This window comes from Anas platyrhynchos, chromosome 3 (assembly GCF_047663525.1).
Source record: "Anas platyrhynchos isolate ZD024472 breed Pekin duck chromosome 3, IASCAAS_PekinDuck_T2T, whole genome shotgun sequence".
In the NCBI taxonomy this organism is placed as follows: Eukaryota; Metazoa; Chordata; class Aves; order Anseriformes; family Anatidae; genus Anas; species Anas platyrhynchos.
The window spans coordinates 25,917,152-25,936,685 of NC_092589.1; the positions used below are offsets into that span (position 1 = coordinate 25,917,152).

The following is a 19,534-nucleotide window of genomic DNA, read 5'->3' on the forward strand; positions in this document are numbered from 1 at the left end:
GAGTGACACATCCATGCCCATTACTACCCACGATATGACACTGACAGGGAAGATGGGGGACTTTAGTTCAAACCCCTGCTTTTAAAGGCAGGAGGATTTCCTTCAGCCCTTGCTTTTAGACTCATTTCACTCATTTGGAAATGTATTTTGTGCAAAGGACAGAGACTGACTCTGCAGCCCTGAAGACAGGGTGCTCTGTTGTGCATCCGAAGTGAAATGGCAGGGGAGACCAAGAGCAGCTTTCCCAGAGTAACTTACCTCAGCCATTGCTGCCTGTGCCTTGCTGCAGAGAATGGGCTCCTCTTGTCACAGTGCAGAGCTCGGGGAGGGGAGGAAGGCAAGGAGAGCTTCCCTCCTTGCATTTCTGGGTGCCTCTGAAGCTAACTAATTTCTGTGCTGGCTGAGCAGCCCTAACGTGGCAGCTGGAGCACGCTCCTGAAAGGGAAGAGTGTTCAGATCCTTTTGGCAGAGGGGAAAAGTGACTTTGTTCTCTGCTGTCTGTGAGTGCTCTCAACTACACAGAAAATGGGAAACAACACCGTGACTGTGTAGTCCAAGAGTCTGATACAGGCATAATTTTTCTGAACAGAATCTTTTAACAAAAGTAGTTGCAAGCACAGTCTGAATGTGTGATGACTGAAGTGGCATTTGGGAATGAATAAACTATTCTGAATATATATTATCTGCTTATATCTGTATGCAAGGAGAGGTGTGATATAAGCAAAGGGTGGGCCAAATGCAGATTTTAGGCTTTCTTTTGATGGTGCCAGGGATTTCTGAGTTTGCAGTTGCTACTGCTCCTGTAGAGGTTTGCAATATTTGGATTTTATTTTGTCATTTTCTGAACTCACTTGATGAGAAATATTTTTTAAAACTGTTTCAGTCTGCTTGCTGGGAAACAATATGCTTGTGTTATTGTGTTTACCTCTTCTAGAGCAACTGTTTTCTTTAGGAGAAACTCAAAAATATTCAAGTTAGTTGTGTGTAAAAACCTGAGTCTTTTGACAAATGATATTCAGGATCTCTTCCCTGTAACTTTTAAGGGTGAACCTTTACCAGCCATAGCAGAAAGGGACACCTAGCACAATTAGCATTTCAAAGTGCTCATAAATTGTTGTGTGGCTGACATCAGTTATTTTGTAATATGAGTTGGGTCTGTGATGTCTCCCCATGAAAAGGGCCGTTTTGTCACATTGAATAATGGCATTTTGCTCTGTGTGTGTGTGTGAATTGAAAGAATAATACAACCTTAAGCATCATTACTGTATAAATAATAAACAAAAGGAATGGAGTTGGTCATATTTGAAGGATTGAGGAATTGTAAAACATTCAGAGATGTGTGAATGAAGCACACTGATATGATGGGAAGCATCTACCTCTATCAGCATTTGAGTCTGTATTTGCCACGGGACCTAAGCGTCTGCTCTTACAGAATGAAAATACATGAAACAAAAGCAAGTACAGCTCTAAAGGATTCTCCGTGAAGTTATTTGGAGGGATCTGTCAGTTCTTGGTGATTTTAATTAGCTCATCTGTGCATTTTCTGGATGGGAGACAGGTACCGGGTTTGACAGTTGACAAGGAAGATAGGGCCGTCACTTCTCTCCAGATGGACCGGATGGCAGCAGACTGTCAGAGACCTGTTCCCAGGATCTGCTGGTGAAGAGGAGCTCCTGGTAATGAGAAGATCTGAGACAACTTGCCACAGTCAACAGTTTTCTTTCTTTCGAGGTTTTAAGCTCCTGGCTGTTAGTTAGGGCTGAGGAGCTTTGACAGCTGCTTTGGGAAATCGCGAGCAATGTACTTTTTATTGCTGATTCTCATTCGGTTATTAACAGTTTGCTTCCTTCTTGCGTAACGTTATCCAAACAGTGCTCTTTAACAGGGAGGGGACAGACCAGCTGAGTGGGACTGAGCTCTTGGATGTGCACGGCTGTGCTGCCACGCTGGGCTAGCTAGTCTGGAGAAGGATTAATTCTCTTATTAAGCAGAGCTGCAGGTTAGTTTGTTTATCTTCAGTATTCTGGCTGAGGCAATTTATGCAATGAACTTTCAGCTGAGCTTAATGTAATTCTCAGTTTATAATTTCAAGAGCTGCACAAGCCTTGTACATCAGGGACTTTGAGCATTGTGTTTGTGTGGATTGGTTTATGAGTGGGCATTCAAAAGTAGCTGAATGACTCGAAAGCTCTTGGGACTGATGTTGCCTGATTGATTTGAATACATCTGAAAACACATTTGATACCCTCTTGGAAAGTAAAATACCTGTCAATCACTTTAAGTCTAATGACAGAATGCAGACAAATGAAAGCAGGAAAAAAAAAGCATGAAAGACAGACACTGGCTAAGAGAAAATTATCTTATTGGGAAGCTGGTGTCTAAAATGTAACACTGAAACTGCAAAATTTAACCGTTATCTGCACACATAATTGTTTTCCTCAGCTCTACAACCTCTGCATCCATTTCAGATTTCAAGTGGAGTTGTCTCTGTGTTAGAGGGGGAAAAATCCCAAATCCTTGACTCACACACATTGCCTGATTTTTTTCAGAAAACACTTGACAAATAGCAGCAAGCCACGGGAGGTTTGGGGAAACAGCCTCTGACTCCTGAGAAGGCATGCTGTACTCTTTAGATGTTGGATTATGTGACATTTTGTATAGCTGTAATTTAGGTGACAGAGAGGTAAGTTCCTGCTGTGCCTTGGGCTCTCCTTAAAGCAATTCTTGAGGCAGACTTGTCTGCCCAAGAATGAGGGTAGTGTCTTGGTCTTGAAGAAGAAATGAGTCTCCCTGAGCTGTTTGTGTGTCTGGGGTGTGTACACCAGCAGCACATGTGCTAAAAAGGCAAAAATATGTATATATCTATAAATAAATAAATAAAACAACCATGAAAACAGTAAATTCTAAGTATTGCTGCTGGAAACTACTGACAGTTGTTAGGCAGGAAGCATGAACATTATTTTTTCCTCATTAACAAACCAGAAGTTTCTGCAGAGCACTTCAAATGTTGGCAGATGTATCAGTCCTCAACTGGTGTAGCATTCCCCACTCAGATCTAGCCCAAGTTCCCCGAAGCCCTTGCCCACACGTTCAGTATTTGCTTGTAACAGGTACTTTTCCTCTCACAAATAATGAAGATCCAGTAGATCTTTAGCAATATATATTCTGGTGCATTTCTGTATTATTCTTTACTTTTTTTTTTTTTTTTCAAAATTTAGTGAACAAGGTTGCTAAATGTGCTGTAATTGTGAATTTTTGTATATCCAATCTATTGACCAATGGCAGAGGTGTGTCTTTTCATTTCCATTGTGTAGTTCTCTATGTTTACAATTGACAATGCCTTAGATCCTACTAGGGAAAAGGCATCTCTTGAAGGCTCAAAACTTGTTAGTGTAGGCTTGTAGATAAGGTTATAACCAGATTTAATCTGTTATTTCCACTGATTGCTCTGGACACATAATTCCGCCTTATTTTCAGTAGTACTTTTGTAAAATCTTTTTCCTTTTCTCTCACGCTAGCATAGCCTGTAAACATGAATTAGAATGAGGAGTTTGACAGAAAGGAGCGGAGCCTTGAGTTGTGCAGAACTTTTAAATAAATAATAGTGACATGATTAAACGCTAATATTCAAATCAGTATTTCTAGAATTTGTAACTAGGCTACAAAATATGCTGTCACAGGGAAGAGCTTCAGTGCAGTTGAAGCTGCTGGTGCTCATGACAGTAGCAGTTAGCCCAGATGTCGTACTGTATAGACTAAAAACCTTGTTACCTCTATTCAGCTGTATAGCATGAGTGCTCGTTAAATTATGAATTAGCGTTTCTTCCAAACACTTGCATACTGATGCTCTAGCTGTGCCCAGAAGTCTGATTTTTGAAGAGTAAGCAGGTAGTGCTCTGCCTGAAGGGCAGGGCTGAGTCCCCACAGAACAAAGCCCTCCTGGAGATGGAGGGGGCCGTGCAGCCACAGCTCCTGGGCTGCCCCAGGGACAGCGGAGGTTTCCTGGGCCCAGCACCCTGATAACAGCACTCCTCTACAGCCCCACCACCACGACCTTCCAAGCCTTGGTTTGCTCTGAGTTTTCAGAAGTAGGCATGTTTGGGAGTGCCCTGGGAGGAGTATGAGGTTAACTGGAGAGGAACCTGTGCCTCTTCAGAAGCAGAACCCAAATCTTGCTGTTGCAGCCTATAAACCTGGGGAGGACCTACTGACATCTGCCACGTTACTGCAGATGTGCGTTTTTGCATGGCCCTAAGTCCCACATACAAATCACCTGCTGAAACCCAGGGTCAAAGCCAGACAACACACAAACTGGGTAATTTGCACCAGCCTTTGAACAGGTATCTCTATTTTGTGGCTTGTGCCTTGAAGCTTGAAGTGCGTAATGGAATCTGTTCTCTCGCCTGTCATAAATGTGACCCGTGTACTCATACACCTTCTCACACAAATTCCCTTTATGCCCTAGAGGTGCAACTGAGACTAGTGCTTAACCCAGGAATCATCTAGATAATGGCAGTGAAATCCATTGCAGATTTTGGTGGGAAGCTTTATGAGCCTGCCCTTTCGATCCTATATTACGTGAGAGGTTAATTCGTTCCTTTCTAAGGACTGAATTTGTAATTGTAAAAGACAAAGTCTCGTTCCTCCACCATTTTCCCTGTGACCTGCTAATGTGCTGCTATAAGGATTTTTCACCATCGCACACTATGTTGATCACGTGCAGCTTTAGTTTCTTCAACGTCAGTGTCAAAAGCATTTTTGCCAAGCCTGTCTCTATCATTTTTTCTCATAGTTTCTTCTAAAAAAAAAAAAAAAAAGGAAAACGATTGGATCCAATTTTCATTGGACTAACATCAGCCTGAAGATATTTTCATCAGTTCCTGGCAGATGCTAGATGGGCTGCGTAGTAATAAATGCCTTCTTCATAATTGTTTTCCTCACACTTAAGTCTCTTTTCTGTGAGCACCGTATGAAGTAATTTTAAGCTTTTAATTGTTTATGATATCTGGCGCTTCCAGACTCTGTGAACGTTTCTGTATCCATGAAAGAGAATTATTAAGCACCAGAGGAAAATGCTGCGATGCTACTTGCTGTTAACGCTGAGGACAACCTGCCAAATCTTGCAGTATTTGTGCATGCTGTAGAGGTGGAAAGAAGGGAAGCTTGCAGAGCTAATAATAGCAGCAGCTTTGTGGCTGGGAGCCTCATAATTGTAACTCCGTGATGACAGTCTGATTCGAAACGTGTTGAAATCCATATCTCTACCTATTCCCGTGGGTCTTGGATCAGTTCTTACAAATCAAAGTTGCAAAGAAATGCGGGTATTTTTGTGGAAGACTGAACAATCCTTTCCACTTCAGATGCAAGCAGGTCTTTTTTAGCCTCTGACAGGATAAGGTTTGTAATATATTCATAATGTGTTTTAAATGAAGCTCCCCCTGATCTTCAAGACTGTCTCATGCAGTGCTGGCACAGTGCTTGCATTTACAATCAGATAACAACAAGACCAGAATACAGCTGCTAACACGTTACTTCTGCCTCACCCTTCTGTTTTTTACCTTCCAGGGACCGTGCATACGTTCAGGGCAGAGTGTTAAAGAAAATGAATTGCTGTTGTGCTGCTGACAGCATCGCTGTGGTGCATTTTGCAGCCTTCCAGCCGCTCAGAGATGGCGAAGCCCCCCAGTAAGCTGTTCATTACAGCAGCAGCTGGAGACAGTGGACTTCTTAATTTCCCGTGTGCACCAAGAGGCCTTCCCTGTTGTACCAAATTAACACACCAGTTTTGGTCATTTCATTCAAACCTGAGGAAGTTACAAAGCTATGTCAAATCCACATAGTACCACAAACTAATGGCTTTGTTAGTCCTGCCTCTCCCTATATGCAAGTGAAGGGTGCAATCAGAGCAAACATTTGTCTGTAATATGTGAACAGCCTGCTCAGATGTTTAAGGTTCAGATCTTTGAGCCTTTATTATATTTTCTTCTCATGTTTTTCCCTCTGGCACTTCCTCTATCACCTTCACTGAAAATGTTTCCTCGGTACTGAGGCAGCAGTTCCAGATTTGACCTATATAATCATTTAGGGTTGCCTAGGGATAACTAAGGAAGCAATAAGAACAATGCTTTTCTTTGTGACAATTCCTGCAAATAACTTCCTGCAGCTTCCAACTATTTTTAACTGAGGAGATTTCCTGAGCAGGTTACCACTTTTGTCTGTTTGGTAGCCCTCAGTGTCTTTCTCTACCAAGTAGCTGCTTGCTCGCCTACTGAATCCATGCAGCCTTTTTGCATTCAGAATATCTTCCTTAGCTTTTTTTCATGTTTACTGCATTCAGGTGAAGAACCACAAACTTTTTTTTTTTTTTTTATGTGACTCCACTGTCATTCATTGCTGTTGCTTTCATATGTTTTCATATCACCCTGTATATAATCGATCCTTGCCTACTCATCTTTGTGTTGTGTCTGATTTTATACACCCCCGTCCTATTATTCACCTCACAACCCCAGTCTTTGTGTAAAGGGAGGAGGCACTTAAGTTACCGTACCTATATTTGAGTCTGCTCTGATGAGACGACACTGTTGTCTGTTGTGCATGTCAGGCTTTTATTGTGTTGCAATGGCCAACTTGGGATAGGTTCTCAGAAGTGTCTTCATTAAACAAAGTGAGCAGCCCTGTGCCCATTCCCATTTTGTTACGGCCCAGGAGAAACAACTTGGAACTATACTGGATAGCGCTAGAGAAGCATCAGGTCAGTGCAAATAGTGAGATTGGAAGAGGAATGGATAGCAGTGAACCAGCAGAGGGAAACAGCTGAAAGATTCGTTGTAGGATTAGTTGTTTTACTTGCCTTTTTAAAGGGACCCTCGTATTTCACTAAATCAACTACATATTCTAGCTCTGAGCAAGAGTGAGAATTTAAGCACTGACTATGAAAGATTTTGGAAGGTAGGGAAGAATTCAAATGTCTTTGAAGAGTTAAAATTGGAAGGCTTAGAGTTATATTGAAAATTCTAAACATTGGGACTTTGACTGTTTAATATCAGTAAAACATCATTGTCTAAACCCTTCACAGTAGTACCTGATTAGCTCTACTACTTCTGAAGAGATTTTTGAACATAAGACTCTATAATCAGTTTCTAAAAGCGAATGTTTAACAGTGTGAGGGAGAAAGGAACAGAAGTGTCGCTGATGTCAGACAAACTCAGTATCGAAGCAAAAATTGCAGGCATCTTTTCTCAAGATGTGGTGATGGATTCTTTATTGCCATCAAATGGAGTATTTTTCTAAATGATGTAATCTCATTGCTATGAGGTGGTCTTCAGGGAATGCCCCTCCAGAGCAATCCTGTGACCTGCCTTACACTGGAAGTCACATTGCAGCCTGTTCCTCTGGTCCCATTGTAAAGAAATTAGGGAAGTCATAGCAATGAAAAACGCCCATGATGTATTATTGAAACGATGCTTGTGTTTCAGTGCTGAGCCCAGGAAAATCCAAGTAATAGTTGATGGGCACTCCGCATTTGATAACCAAATAAGTAGTTTGAGTGTTCATTTATGTCCACCTGAGTTTTTGAATACTTTGGGGATAAATCTTGACCTTAATCTCTAAAGGCATCGATTCTACAAATGCAGCTTGAAAACTTGTTGCATGTTAAAAAGAGGATGGAACCTATCCCCAGATTTTCTGAAGACTGTGGCATCTCACAACTGCTTAATACCAAGGAAAGGAAAACTTTCTGGGTGTAATCCTGTCTTGCTTCCTTGGACACTGCTCATGCACAGGCAGGAATGTGGCAGCAGGGTTTATGCTGTCATAGGTCAATGGGACATATGCGTGCATTACTTCTCTGAGTGAATTGTCCACAAATAAAATTGTTACTGAGTCATCATAGCTGCATACCTCAGTCAAATGTTTATGAGGTGACTGCAGTAATCTGTGCCAAACAGAGCTATTTTTCAATTTTATTTTATTTTATTTTATTTTATTTTGCAATTCTAGGCTAATACTCCCACAGTACCCAAGTACTCATGTTTCTGGCTTGTGAGTCCTTTCTGTGGAGCTACAAGATGCAGCACCTGTTTAATAAAGATGGAGTTATGACACCAGACTTGAGAATGGATGTGTGATGCGTGCATTTTTATGCCTGGTGTTTATATTTCTTGCTACTTCATTGCAGTTCAGGTTCTTCATACATATTTAGGTCTTCACATACTTTTAAAATGTTCCCACTAGTTTTTTTTCTGTGTGCATAGCTCCTGCACTATCCCTTCTCAGAAAAAAATGAATGCTTTGAGAGAGTGATAAAGAGAAATTGAACTAAAAAACTGTCTGAGGAGCCTTGCCACATTTTGGGATTTAACTTCCATTAAAATTTATATTTGTAGCCCTAACAAATTCCACATGAAAACTGATGTGTAGGTCTGGACTTCTCTTCCTTATAACAAATAAAAACTATTTTCACTTCCTTTGTACTCTGACTGCTTGTGGGGGCAGGTATACATATCTCAGCATAACCACCACGTTTTCTGAATGCCTTTTATTCTGGCTGTTTTACCTTTTTTTTTTTTTTCCTCAACAATTGTAAGAAAGCAGTCCATTTAAAGCAGTTATGGGTATTTTTATGTGTAAGGACTTGCATTTAACGTCAAGAAAGACAGCAACAACAAAAATCCAAAATGCAGTTATGCAGTCTTTTCAGTTCCTGCTGAGCTTTGCATAGTTATAAAACTTCTGCTTAATCCATAACTATGGATTTCTCTTAAGAAAATGTGGCACTGGGGAGCTTGCCAAAAACGAGACCAGTGGCAGCTTTTCCTGGGCTTCCCAAAGATGAGTTGCACTCTGACAGGTATTTATCCAGTGTCTTACGAGGTCGGTAAGAGAAACCAACCCAAGAGTTGGAGGCTGCGTGCCCTGGAAAATGCACGTAGATTCGATTTGCGCTGCATGAGTGCAGCTTGTCACATAGATGTATGTGTTGGACAGGATGGGAGACCTGAGGGCTGCATTTTTGCGTCCATGCAGGTGACTGCTGCTGTGGTGTATTTGCTTTGTCGCTGGTATAAGGCCTCATACACAAAATGGAAATGAAGGATCTCCTCGGCATGTTAGCAGTACCCATGACAAAGGCAGTATCTTCTGTAACTGCTCCCTCCACCTCTGCTCATGCTTCTGTTGTGATCTGATCTCCTGAAGGCAATGATGTGGGTATGGCCAGGGCCCCGAGGCTGAGCTTCACACAGGGAGAAAGCTGGTGGCAGCTGCTGCATGGCCAGGTGTGCTCAGCACCGCCAGGTCTCGTCCAGGCAGCACAGTGGAAAGCAGTGGGACCCGTGGGGGTGATGGGCACTGCCAGCAGCATGTCGCCCAGCGCTCGCCTCTTTGTGATTGCTGGTGAGTTGGCTTCTCTTGTCCTGCAGCATGGAGCCTGTGCTACTGGCTGCATGAGGTGGTAGGAGCCCTGGCTCCTACCTGCCTTGGTTCGCTGGGGCTTTGTGCTCCCAGCACCAGCCTCAGCCTGCTGCAGGAATGACCCGAGCCCCTGCCTGGCATGGCTGGGCTCAAGCCGAGCACTGGGCTGACACCCTTCCTTCAATTAAAGCAGGGGACTGCCAGTGTGCAAAGCCATTAGCCCGGAGCACTGTATTGATTCTTCCTGCCCTGTGAGTAAGTGCTACATGTATTCCTTCACTTCTAAGGGTTATGCTTCTTTGTCCGCTTTGTACTGAGCCTGCTGCAGACCGAGTTTCCTGGGGAAAAAAATAGTACTGTCAAGTACTCAGTTTTCTTACTCTTATCTAGCATTTAGATTCCTAATTGCGGCTTGAAAATAAAATATCCTTCATGCTAATTTTATTCTTTTGCATTTGGGAAACGCTGCCAAGTCTGACAACTTCTTCTTTCCAAATAGGCAGCGTTAAGATATTGTTTTCTCTTTGCTTCACAATGACAGAACTGTCAAGAAGCATTGAAGTCAAGAGAAACATGCATTTTATGTGTGCCAGTGAAGCAGTGCTTATGATGTTTATTTTAATTCAAATCTCTCTGCAGCAGAGGGATGGGTTTATTTACACATTTGCTAATAATGATTTGAACCTGAAAGCTATTTCTGCACTGGAGTATAAGGATTCAGAGCAGGTTTTCCCAAAGGCAACTGAAGAGATCAGGTGGCACAGTGCTGGGGGATACAGCAGTCATGCTCTGTACTGAGACCCTCGGCTATGGGGATCTGCCATTTTCAAACCAAACTGCTTGCTGGGTCACCTTTGATACCCCACAGGAGTGTTGTTGTTTTTTTTTTTTTTTCCCCTTGAAAAATACCAATAATAATGTAAAACACATGGAGTTTTTTAAGAGAATGTGTTGCCATCAAGTTCAGGGAAGAAACACTCCCTTGCTGTGTTTTGGGATTGTGTTGGCACCGTTAGGTTTTCATTGGTACCAAAGACATTTAGGCTGCTCCCACAGGGACTGCTTAGCTTACAGGCTGAGGTAGGTATAATTAGGAAAGTAAACTGAAAATTAATGTTTCCTTGTGCAAAAAAGTCCACTGAACTAAAATAGTACCAGAATTTTTGCATGATGAGTAGCGAGTGGTGCTACACATCACCCTGAGTGTAGCTCAGGGATGAGGCCGCTGTAAGACATGGGAGTGTTTTATAATACTAGAACATTGGTGCTCAATCCTAGAATCAGCACAACAAATGTGAGAAGTCTCTTGTAAGACAAAGCGGGGCAAGTAACTCTTCCTGGGGTCATTAGATGTACCGTGGCACTGCCTTGGTGACTTCTCAGTACTTTTTTCTTTCTGATGTTATAAGACAGATAAGCTTAAATAATGAAATAAGCCACATTCACAAAATAAGACACTTGAAAACTGCAGTAGTGTTGCTGTAAACGCACAAAGATTGTGCATTTGTTGGTTATAATTAATTCTTTCAAATAATTCTTTCTCTACAACTTCTCCCCCTTGAGAAGGGTGCAGTTAATGACTGTGCAAAATCTCTTTCCTCCTGTAGATTGTGTTCCGGAAAATCAGCGACGTGAAACGTGAAGAAGAGGAGAGAATGAAGAGGAAGAACGAAGCCCCTCTGATTCTACCACCAGATCACCCGGTCCGCCGGCTGTTTCAGCGCTTCAGGCAGCAGAAGGAGGCGCGGCTCGCGGCAGAGAGAGGGAGAGACCCGGATGACCTGGACGTGGAGAAGGGCAACGTCTTGGGCGAGCACTCCTCAGCCCGCTCGGTGGTCAAAGCCAGTGTGGTGACCGTACGGGAGAGCCCGGCCACCCCCGTCTCCTACCAGTCGGCTTCAACGTCTGGGCAGTCTGACCAGGCGAAGCTGCAGGCCCCGGCATCGGAGTACGCGGGGTGCAAAGCGTCGGGGGATTACCCTCGACGGAAAGGCTGGGCCAAATTCAAAGATGCCTGTGGGAAAGGTGAGGACTGGAACAAAGTCTCCAAAGCAGAATCCATGGAGACTTTACCTGAGAGAACTAAAGCTTCGGGAGAAGCTACCCTGAAGAAGACAGACTCTTGTGACAGTGGCATCACAAAAAGTGACTTGCGCTTGGATAATGTTGGGGAGACACGAAGCCCGCAGGACCGCAGCCCGGTCCTCACCGAGGTCAAGCATTCCTTTTATCCTATCCCAGAACAGACTCTTCAGGCCACCATGCTGGAAGTGAAACACGAGTTGAAAGAGGACATCAAGGCTTTAAACACAAAAATGACCAATATAGAAAAACAGCTTGCTGAGATACTTAGGATATTAACCTCAAGAAGAAGCTCCCAGTCACCACAGGAGTTGTTTGAAATATCAAGGCCCCAGTCTCCAGAATCAGAAAAAGACATGTTTGGAGCTAGCTGAGGTGTTTCTTTCTGAAAAACAATCAATCAAACAAACAGACCACCCCCCTAACATTTTAAATTTAATCTCGAAAACGAGTGAGGGACCAATTCACTAAGCATGTTCCCTGTGTCTAAAAAGGTACGGTAGCAGGAATTGCAACCTCATGTCAAGATGGCAGCTGACTCTGAAGCCTTTTTGACAGCAAGGGTACAGTTTATAAAGTTTTTCTTTTCTGCATTGGTTCCCATTCCCCCCACTCCCTCTCTCCCTCAGGATGTTGGAATAAGAACTCGGAAAGCAGCAGCCATCCCAGTGAGCGCCAGGTGACCTCTTAGGTTTTTGGAGCATGCCTTACGTAGTTAGCTCAGTTTTGCCTATATGAATAAGGACTTGCCAGGGTGCTTACATTTTCAGCATTTTTCTTTCTTTCTTTTTTTTTTTTTCCGCTGCTGTCACTGTCTCAGTCACCTGTTCAGCATGTTAAATGCCACAGTATGTTTTCATATACCTGTAATAAAGCAAAGAGCAGTAGAATGAACATGTGCTACTTGATACCAAAGTTCATTTGGGGGAGTTAAGGGAGTTGTAAAAAAGTTAGAAAAAATGAACATTTTTTTCTTAATTGTCATATTGCTCAACCAGTTACATTTAACAATATCCTCAGAAACAGGGATAGCATTTCAGGTCAGTCAATAAATAGGATCATCCACATTCTCATTCTGTGAGCCAGGCTACTGATTTACAAAAGCTTACCTTCCGCCTCAGATGTCATGGAATATTGTTACCTTTGCTTTTAACTCCAGCCACTGAATGTGCAGAATGTGTCCTGCCCACTGCAGAACGTACCGTGGTGCATCGGTGCCAGTAGCTGTTCTGCAGATTTTCCTCCCTGTGAAAATGTACTGTGGCATTTATGTCCCATTTTTGCTATGAATCTGCTCTTTTAGTTCTTGTTAAGTTATTATTCAGAAGTTTCTGTTTTGGTAATGTTCACTGTAGCCAAAGGCTTTCACAGAACTTTTAGAGGTTTTAGATTGTGGCATTTTTCTCTACGCCCAAATGTATTGTTCCTGATCTTATCTAGCTAGAAAGCAAATGGATAATAGAGGTAGAAATACAGTGCTTACTGTATACAAGCACTATTGTAGCAAGGAAACAAGAAGATCTGCTTCTTAAAGATGTTTCCAAAACTTATATTTTCATAACTTCTTTGGAGGAAGATTGAAGCACTTTACCAAAACTACTGTTCATTATTCACTAGGTAGGGTAGTGCAAATGGTATCAAGGCTTGGGATAGAGGTGTGTATTCACAGTAAATTCTCTCCACTGATCAGGTACGTTCACTATTTATCGGTAGGTTATTGCACAGAAGCATGATGCAACACTTTTTGGGGTTTTCATTCTTAATGGCAGTAGGTCAATACAGTTCAGTAGTAGTTCTCATTCTTTTTCTATGGTACAAAGTAATTCAACATATATATATATATATATATATATATATGACATGATTTTGGGGGAAGAAAATTTGGTTCAGGTTAAGTAAGTAAAAGGTAAATGAAATGACCAATTTGAAAGGATTTCGGGTGGCCTGATGCTTGCATGGGGCCATGCAGAACTGTGCCAGCCATCCCTGGGGAAGTGCAAGGTGCCCTGGGGAAGTGGCACAGCATCGGGGCTGTGCTGTGAGAAGCTGGGAGCTCAGGAGGCAGGATATCTGTTAATATCTGCTCTTCCAGTAACTGCCCTGCTCTGAGATGCTGATTATTCAGAGCAGCACTGCGGTTTGCAGCTGGTTTAGGGTTAGCTTTCAATAGTCATAGGCCCTTGTCCACTACAGAAGTGTCCAGAGATTATAAAATCTTACCCAAGGACTGAAAAATTCCTGAGAAACATCTATCAGGATCAAGTCTGTATGCTGCTTTCTTTCCCCCATTCCCAAGAAAAGGCATTAGAGAGGTGACTTGCTATGAAACAGGGGTGCCATTTCCTGAATTTACTTCTGGTTTCATGTTTATTTTTTTCCAGTGGTGACAGCTACGTACTGAAGATGTACAGTACTACGGAAAGCTCTTTTTGACCAAATCACAGTGTGTGTTCAGTGCTTTAATCACTGTCAATGGCAATGGTTACCTGCAATAGCTATGCCGTGATTACCATAAGAAATCCACATAGCATTTTTTTCAGTTAGAAACTCCTACATGATTTTTCTCTCTAGTCTTGTCAGCCTGTAAATTCATCCAACAGTGAAATTATGCCCGAATAAGCCACAGGTTTACAAGTGTGTACGTATTTCTAACTGATGCCCAAAAGTTCCAGCAGGGTTTGAGAGGCTACCTTGGTGTCAGTTTTCTAATCCAGGTGCAGAAGCGCTCTGCAGCATCATATTCCCAACATCGGGTTTCCTTCAGAAAATTTGTGACAGGCTGAAAGTCTTGCTGAACTCAGCAGGTACCCATCTCCCTGCAGTTGGATAAACATGAAAATTGGCTTAGCTGAGGCAGATGGGGGAGGAAATGGTTATAACCCCCAAAGGATGTGCCTGATATCTCAAGCATCGCAGCGCAGGCATAGAGTTATGTGTGCAGTTGCAGGTTACCTGGCCCTTTGCTGCTGGCACTATGTTGATGTTTCTCAGCAGTAAGTTTCATGTGCCCTCAGGGATGTGTTTAAGGTGTTTCTGGTGCTGCTGATTGCCGAATCCGCCAGTTATCCCCTCTGCCACATGTAGGACTGTGAGTAAGGGAGCCCAAGTCCCCGTCTTCTGGGGGCACCTCTCGTGCAGCCCGATTCAGCGTGATTTGGTGTGCTGCTGCCTGCCGTACAGCAAGGGGTGGGTGTAGCGAAGCCCATTTCGAAGGCTTTTATGAGGCTTTCATAATAGCCTATAAAGCCATTTATAATCCATTTGTAAAGCCTTGAAAGACTGTAATATACTACGGAATTACACTTAAAATGTAATGTCTTTGAAGAATATGGCCAGATTTGATTCTGTTACAGTCATGAAACTCCAGAAAAACCCTGCTCCCTCCAGTGATACCTTCAAGGCGTCTGCTGCAGGTCAGCACTGGCAGCAGGCAATGTCATTCACATTTGCACAGCTGTAACAGATCAGACCCATTTTATTATGATTTTATGAACTGGAAGGTACTAAAACTAGTTGTAGAAGACTGCATCATCCCCCAGTAACCAGTATGCGTTGTAAGAGAATTTGAAAAAATATTTAGGATGAGCTTTTGGTCTGTGGATTCCCTGGGCTACTTAGTGATTAAATTGAGCACAACTCTGCCTGCTGTGGAACCAGTGACTGCTTTGGCCCTCAGACTGGTTTGGAGCTGTCGTGTAGTGCCCAGGTTCAGCAGATCCAATGCTTCTCCTTTAGGGAGTGATTGAAAGCACCTCTGTTGCAAATCTGTCTCTATTGAGCCTTAAACTTGGATGCCTAAGGCTGGGTGGTGCACATACCCATGGTAATTTTTACTTGTTCTTCCATTTCTTTGTCAGCTTTTCCTTTTTCTCCCTACATGTTGAGCAAGCCTCCTCAATAAAATTATTTTTCAGCTTAGAAATGAATGACCTCTGAGCATGAGAGATTCTGCCCCTTCACAAGCAAATGTTTTCACAGTCTGTAAGAGAATAGAAAAAACAAAGCCCCTGTTTTAACGGTGTTCTGGCATAGTGCTTCTAACATTTAACAGCCTGCTAAAGAGCCTGTATTAATCAAAAAGTGGTCATGCATTCTGTTTTTACCCTATATTCGAATGAGATTTCCGTCAAAAGCTGGTGGCTCAGAGAAAGAGCCTAGGTTATGAATTGTTAAGATGGAAACGTGTAGAAGTTTGTGCTTAACCAGAATACCAATATGCAGCACAGGATTAAAAAAGCGAAAACCAACCCTCACCCCTACTGTGTTCAGATACATTAACTTCTGTCTGGTATTACCTGTATACTTTTAAAAACACCCTTCTTGCTTTAAATCTCTTTCACAGTGCTGCTCTGAATCCCAGCGAGCACCCTGTTTAACAGCTTCGAAGGTGATGTTCTGCTTCTACAGTACTTCACTTTAATGAACCGAACAAGATATTTACTGTGAATATCTGGTGATATTTTCAATCACTCTTAACCAGTCTGTGAAAGAATTTAATACCTGATTTGTCTTTGCTATATAAACAACAATGTGTATGATTACACTTGTGCAAATGCGTGTACATACACAGATATATATAATATCTATGTACAGATAAGTCTATGGATTGTGTTTCTGTTCCGTAAAAGCACATCCCTCATTCAATGATTACAGTTCAAGACGGGAACTTCAGTCTTCCCAGTAGCTACCCACTGAATGTCCTAGTTAGTATCTTGTTTGTTAAATGTTGAATTTTTAAGGCCAAGACTTTTGGTTTCTCTAGCAGGCCTCAACTTTATCCTATTAGTCTGGCTAGCTGTGACTGAGAGAAGATCTGGCAGGTGCTGTGATAGGAAAATGAAACCGTGTGACATTGGAAAAATGCTGTATCATAGCTGGTGGGAATACGGCTCATAAACCACCATTTGTTGCTCACTCACAATGTCTCTGAAGCTAAGCTGCCCTGGTATCGCTTCTCGTGGCTTCTCCTGCAAGAGGGACTGTGGAACAGGCGGATTTCTTTTTCCTGGTACCAGGGGATGTCTCAAAGGTGCTGAGCCTATCATTCTGTGGCATGCAGTCACCGCACCTCTGCTTTCTTGTCCTGGTATTAGGTGGTGAAGAGCACCTTCTGAATTCTTCATTTCCACGTAGTCTCCTGTGGGTGTTTTGGCAATAACAAAGTCTGTGTTTCAGCTGCACTTCTGATTCATTGCGACAAACTTTTTAGAGAGAGACCCGTGCAGGGAAGCTCCAGAAATTTGAGGTGAGGTGCAGTAGATTACTGCATCCTTTAATCAGACGTAGTTTTGACCACATTGTTGTGGCAAGTGTTGATTCAATTAAATGAAAATAAAGCTTTTTGCAATAAGATATATCCGACATTTAGCCTTAAGACCCTTTCATAAGTGACATAATTCAAACTGTGATTCCATTCTCCTTCCTTCTTAATGTTCTGTAGTATTTACAACGTTGCCTAAAGATAAAGCACTTTGATTAGCTTTCTAAATCTGATGGAAATCACTTGTTGGTAATCACATTTATTTTTCCACTTATTGCCTTCTTCTTGGTATAATAAATTACTCCAATAGTCCTCTCCCCTTACAAAACCAAGATACATAATTATTGTCTAAACACTTTTGTACATCAGGGAGCCAGCCCGTCATATCACGAAAGTGTTTGTTTCAAAGATTTTTTTTACAGTTCAACAACGCTAATGTGAAATTACCTGCAACTGTAATTTGTTTCAAGCTGATTGTTGAGTGTTGTGTAAACATATTTGATGTGTAATCCCAGGACATCTCTGTAGGTGGACTTAAATACCTGGTGTTAACAAAGCAGTTTGGGGTTTTCACTCTCTGTTCTGAAAGGCTAATGTCCTTTTTCTTCTTCCCACTGAATCTGTGACCACTAACATAGAAAAAGAATCATTTTAGCTGTAGATGAAAGACGTTCAATAATCTTGTATCAGGATGAACTGCTATATAAAGAAATACGAAGTTTTCTAATGAATGTGTTATATTATTGTACCTACATACAATCAATATTTGTACATCTGTTGGAAACCTGTCTGCGTTTCAATATTTAGCCACCACTGCATGGACACTTTATTGATATGCAGTTAATGCAGTCGCTTTGGCGCTTTTAAGTGTATTTCACTTGGTTTTATCCTTTCTGAAATCCACCAAATACTCTTCTTTCTTTTTCTTGGCATTTGTCACTTTGTTCAATGAAGCATGACTAGACAAAGAGAACAAGTAGATACTATTTTTGTGGTCAGCAAAGCAGCTGCCAGTAGATAGACAGTGTGTGTACGTACGTATACACGCTGTTTGGGAATGTTTCAGTTACAAATGCAGCCACCTACATAATGATATCCCTGTTCAACATTTTTAAACAAGCACAAATAATATTTGTAAAAAAAAAAAAGTTTAATTTTATTTATTATAGTAATAAACTATTTTATACATTATAATCGCCTTGGTGTGCTTTTCTGTGTGTAGCATATATGTGGGTTAGAGCAATGAGGGGATTTAATTTACTCTCTAGAGCTTCTGGCTCACTGTTTTGTTCCTGTTGCTCTGTGTGTGGAGTGCTATCAGCACAGAAGTTTGGTGTCACTGTTTTAGCTGTAAATGGTTCAGGTTGTTTCCTCAGACTTTGGTCTGCTGCATATCAGCACAGCCAGGATTTACGTTTGCAGGGCCGCTGGAAGCTGGAGGCAGGTTTTCTGTGGAACGACCATCCTAGCACCCTGCATTGTGGATTCCAGCCTGGGCCAGGTGATGCAAATCCGTACCGAGATCACTGTTCCTACGGCCAGCAGCCGGTCTGGGTATGTGTACAGGATTTTACTCTTCAGGATGTCAGCCTAGACCCTGTGAGCTTCACACCTGTGTTTGTGCTTCATTCTCTGCAGCATGATCTTAGCCCATTGCCTCCTCACCCTTTTGGGTCTGGTGAGTGCTGCTGTCACCTGCACAGCAATACTTCATGGGATTGTGAACCTAATCTTCAAAGGAACAGCAATAAAGCATAAAGCTTTCAGCCTACAGGGCTGAGGCTAAACTGTACCAGCTACAGCCAAGGAGCACAAGGAGAAGCTATTTTTACCATCACTTCTGCATCCACAGCAGTGTGTGCTGTGACTGGACCTTCAGCTGCTGCTATTTCACTGACCAGCATAAAAGTCTCAGCTTTATTTTGCCTGATGTTATATACTGTGCTTCCTGTACTTAGAACAGGGGAGAGTAACAGAGTGAAGGCATGCACTTTGTTATTTTATTTTGAGGTCACTGAAGGCTGCTGTTCCCATTTTCTGATCTCTCAGTTTTTCACTTTGCTTAGGCTCTTTGTGTGCTCAGCAGCCTCCCTGGTGGTGTCGCAAGCTCGACTTAATGCGGGGACAGATAGCATGGCCCGGACAATGTTCCCTGTCCCTGCTGCCCTCCCCTTGCCAGCCCCACAGCCCCATGATCATCTTGGTGGCCCTACAGTGGCCCCTCCACTACATCTCTTGCACTGGGGGACAGAACTGGACGCAGTGCTCCAGGTTCAGCCTCACCAACACCGAGTACAGGGGAAGGACCACCTCCCCGACCTGCTGGTGATACTTGGCCTAAAGCAGCCAAGAATGCCATCAGCCTTCCTAGTGACAAGGGCACATTGATGGCTTGTGTTCCCCTCTGTGTCCACCAGAACCTCCAGGTCCTCATCTGCCAAGCTGCTTTCCAGCTGGGTGGCCCCCATCCTGCCCTGGTGCCTGCGGTTGTTCCTCCCCAGGTACAGGGCTTCGCACTTCTTGTTGAACTGCATGAGATTTCTGTCAGCCACCTCTGGCAGGAGGGAGACTGCGCAAGAGGAGGCATGTCCAGGCCTCAGTGTGCACATGACAGAGTCTGAGTAGTAAAAGGAGGTCCTGCTCTATTCTATTTTAGCATAAGCTCACGTGCAAAGGGCAGCACCTCCAAGACACCTGACGGTGGGTGGCTGGAGGAGAGCTCTGGTCTGGCACTTGTGCCAGGCCGAGTGACCTCCTCCAGCACCTCCCTCCCTTCCC

The 19,534-nt window shown here is 42.9% G+C and overlaps 1 protein-coding gene across 2 annotated transcripts in view; it reads left to right on the forward strand.

The window, feature by feature from the left end:
* KCNH1 (potassium voltage-gated channel subfamily H member 1) overlaps positions 1–17,932 on the forward strand; it is a 185,363-nt gene extending 167,431 nt beyond the window's left edge. The window contains exons 11-12 of one of the 2 annotated variants that reach the window (XR_011808105.1): positions 11,022–12,059; positions 15,839–17,926. Coding sequence is in view for 1 of the 2 variants with exons in the window: in XM_027453007.3 (XP_027308808.3) it covers positions 11,022–11,870 (849 nt within the window). In the remaining variant the exon portion in view is untranslated. Of the gene's footprint in view, positions 1–11,021 lie in introns of both variants that reach the window. The other variant, XM_027453007.3, reaches the window with a different exon arrangement.
* Positions 17,933–19,534: the final 1,602 nt, after the last annotated feature.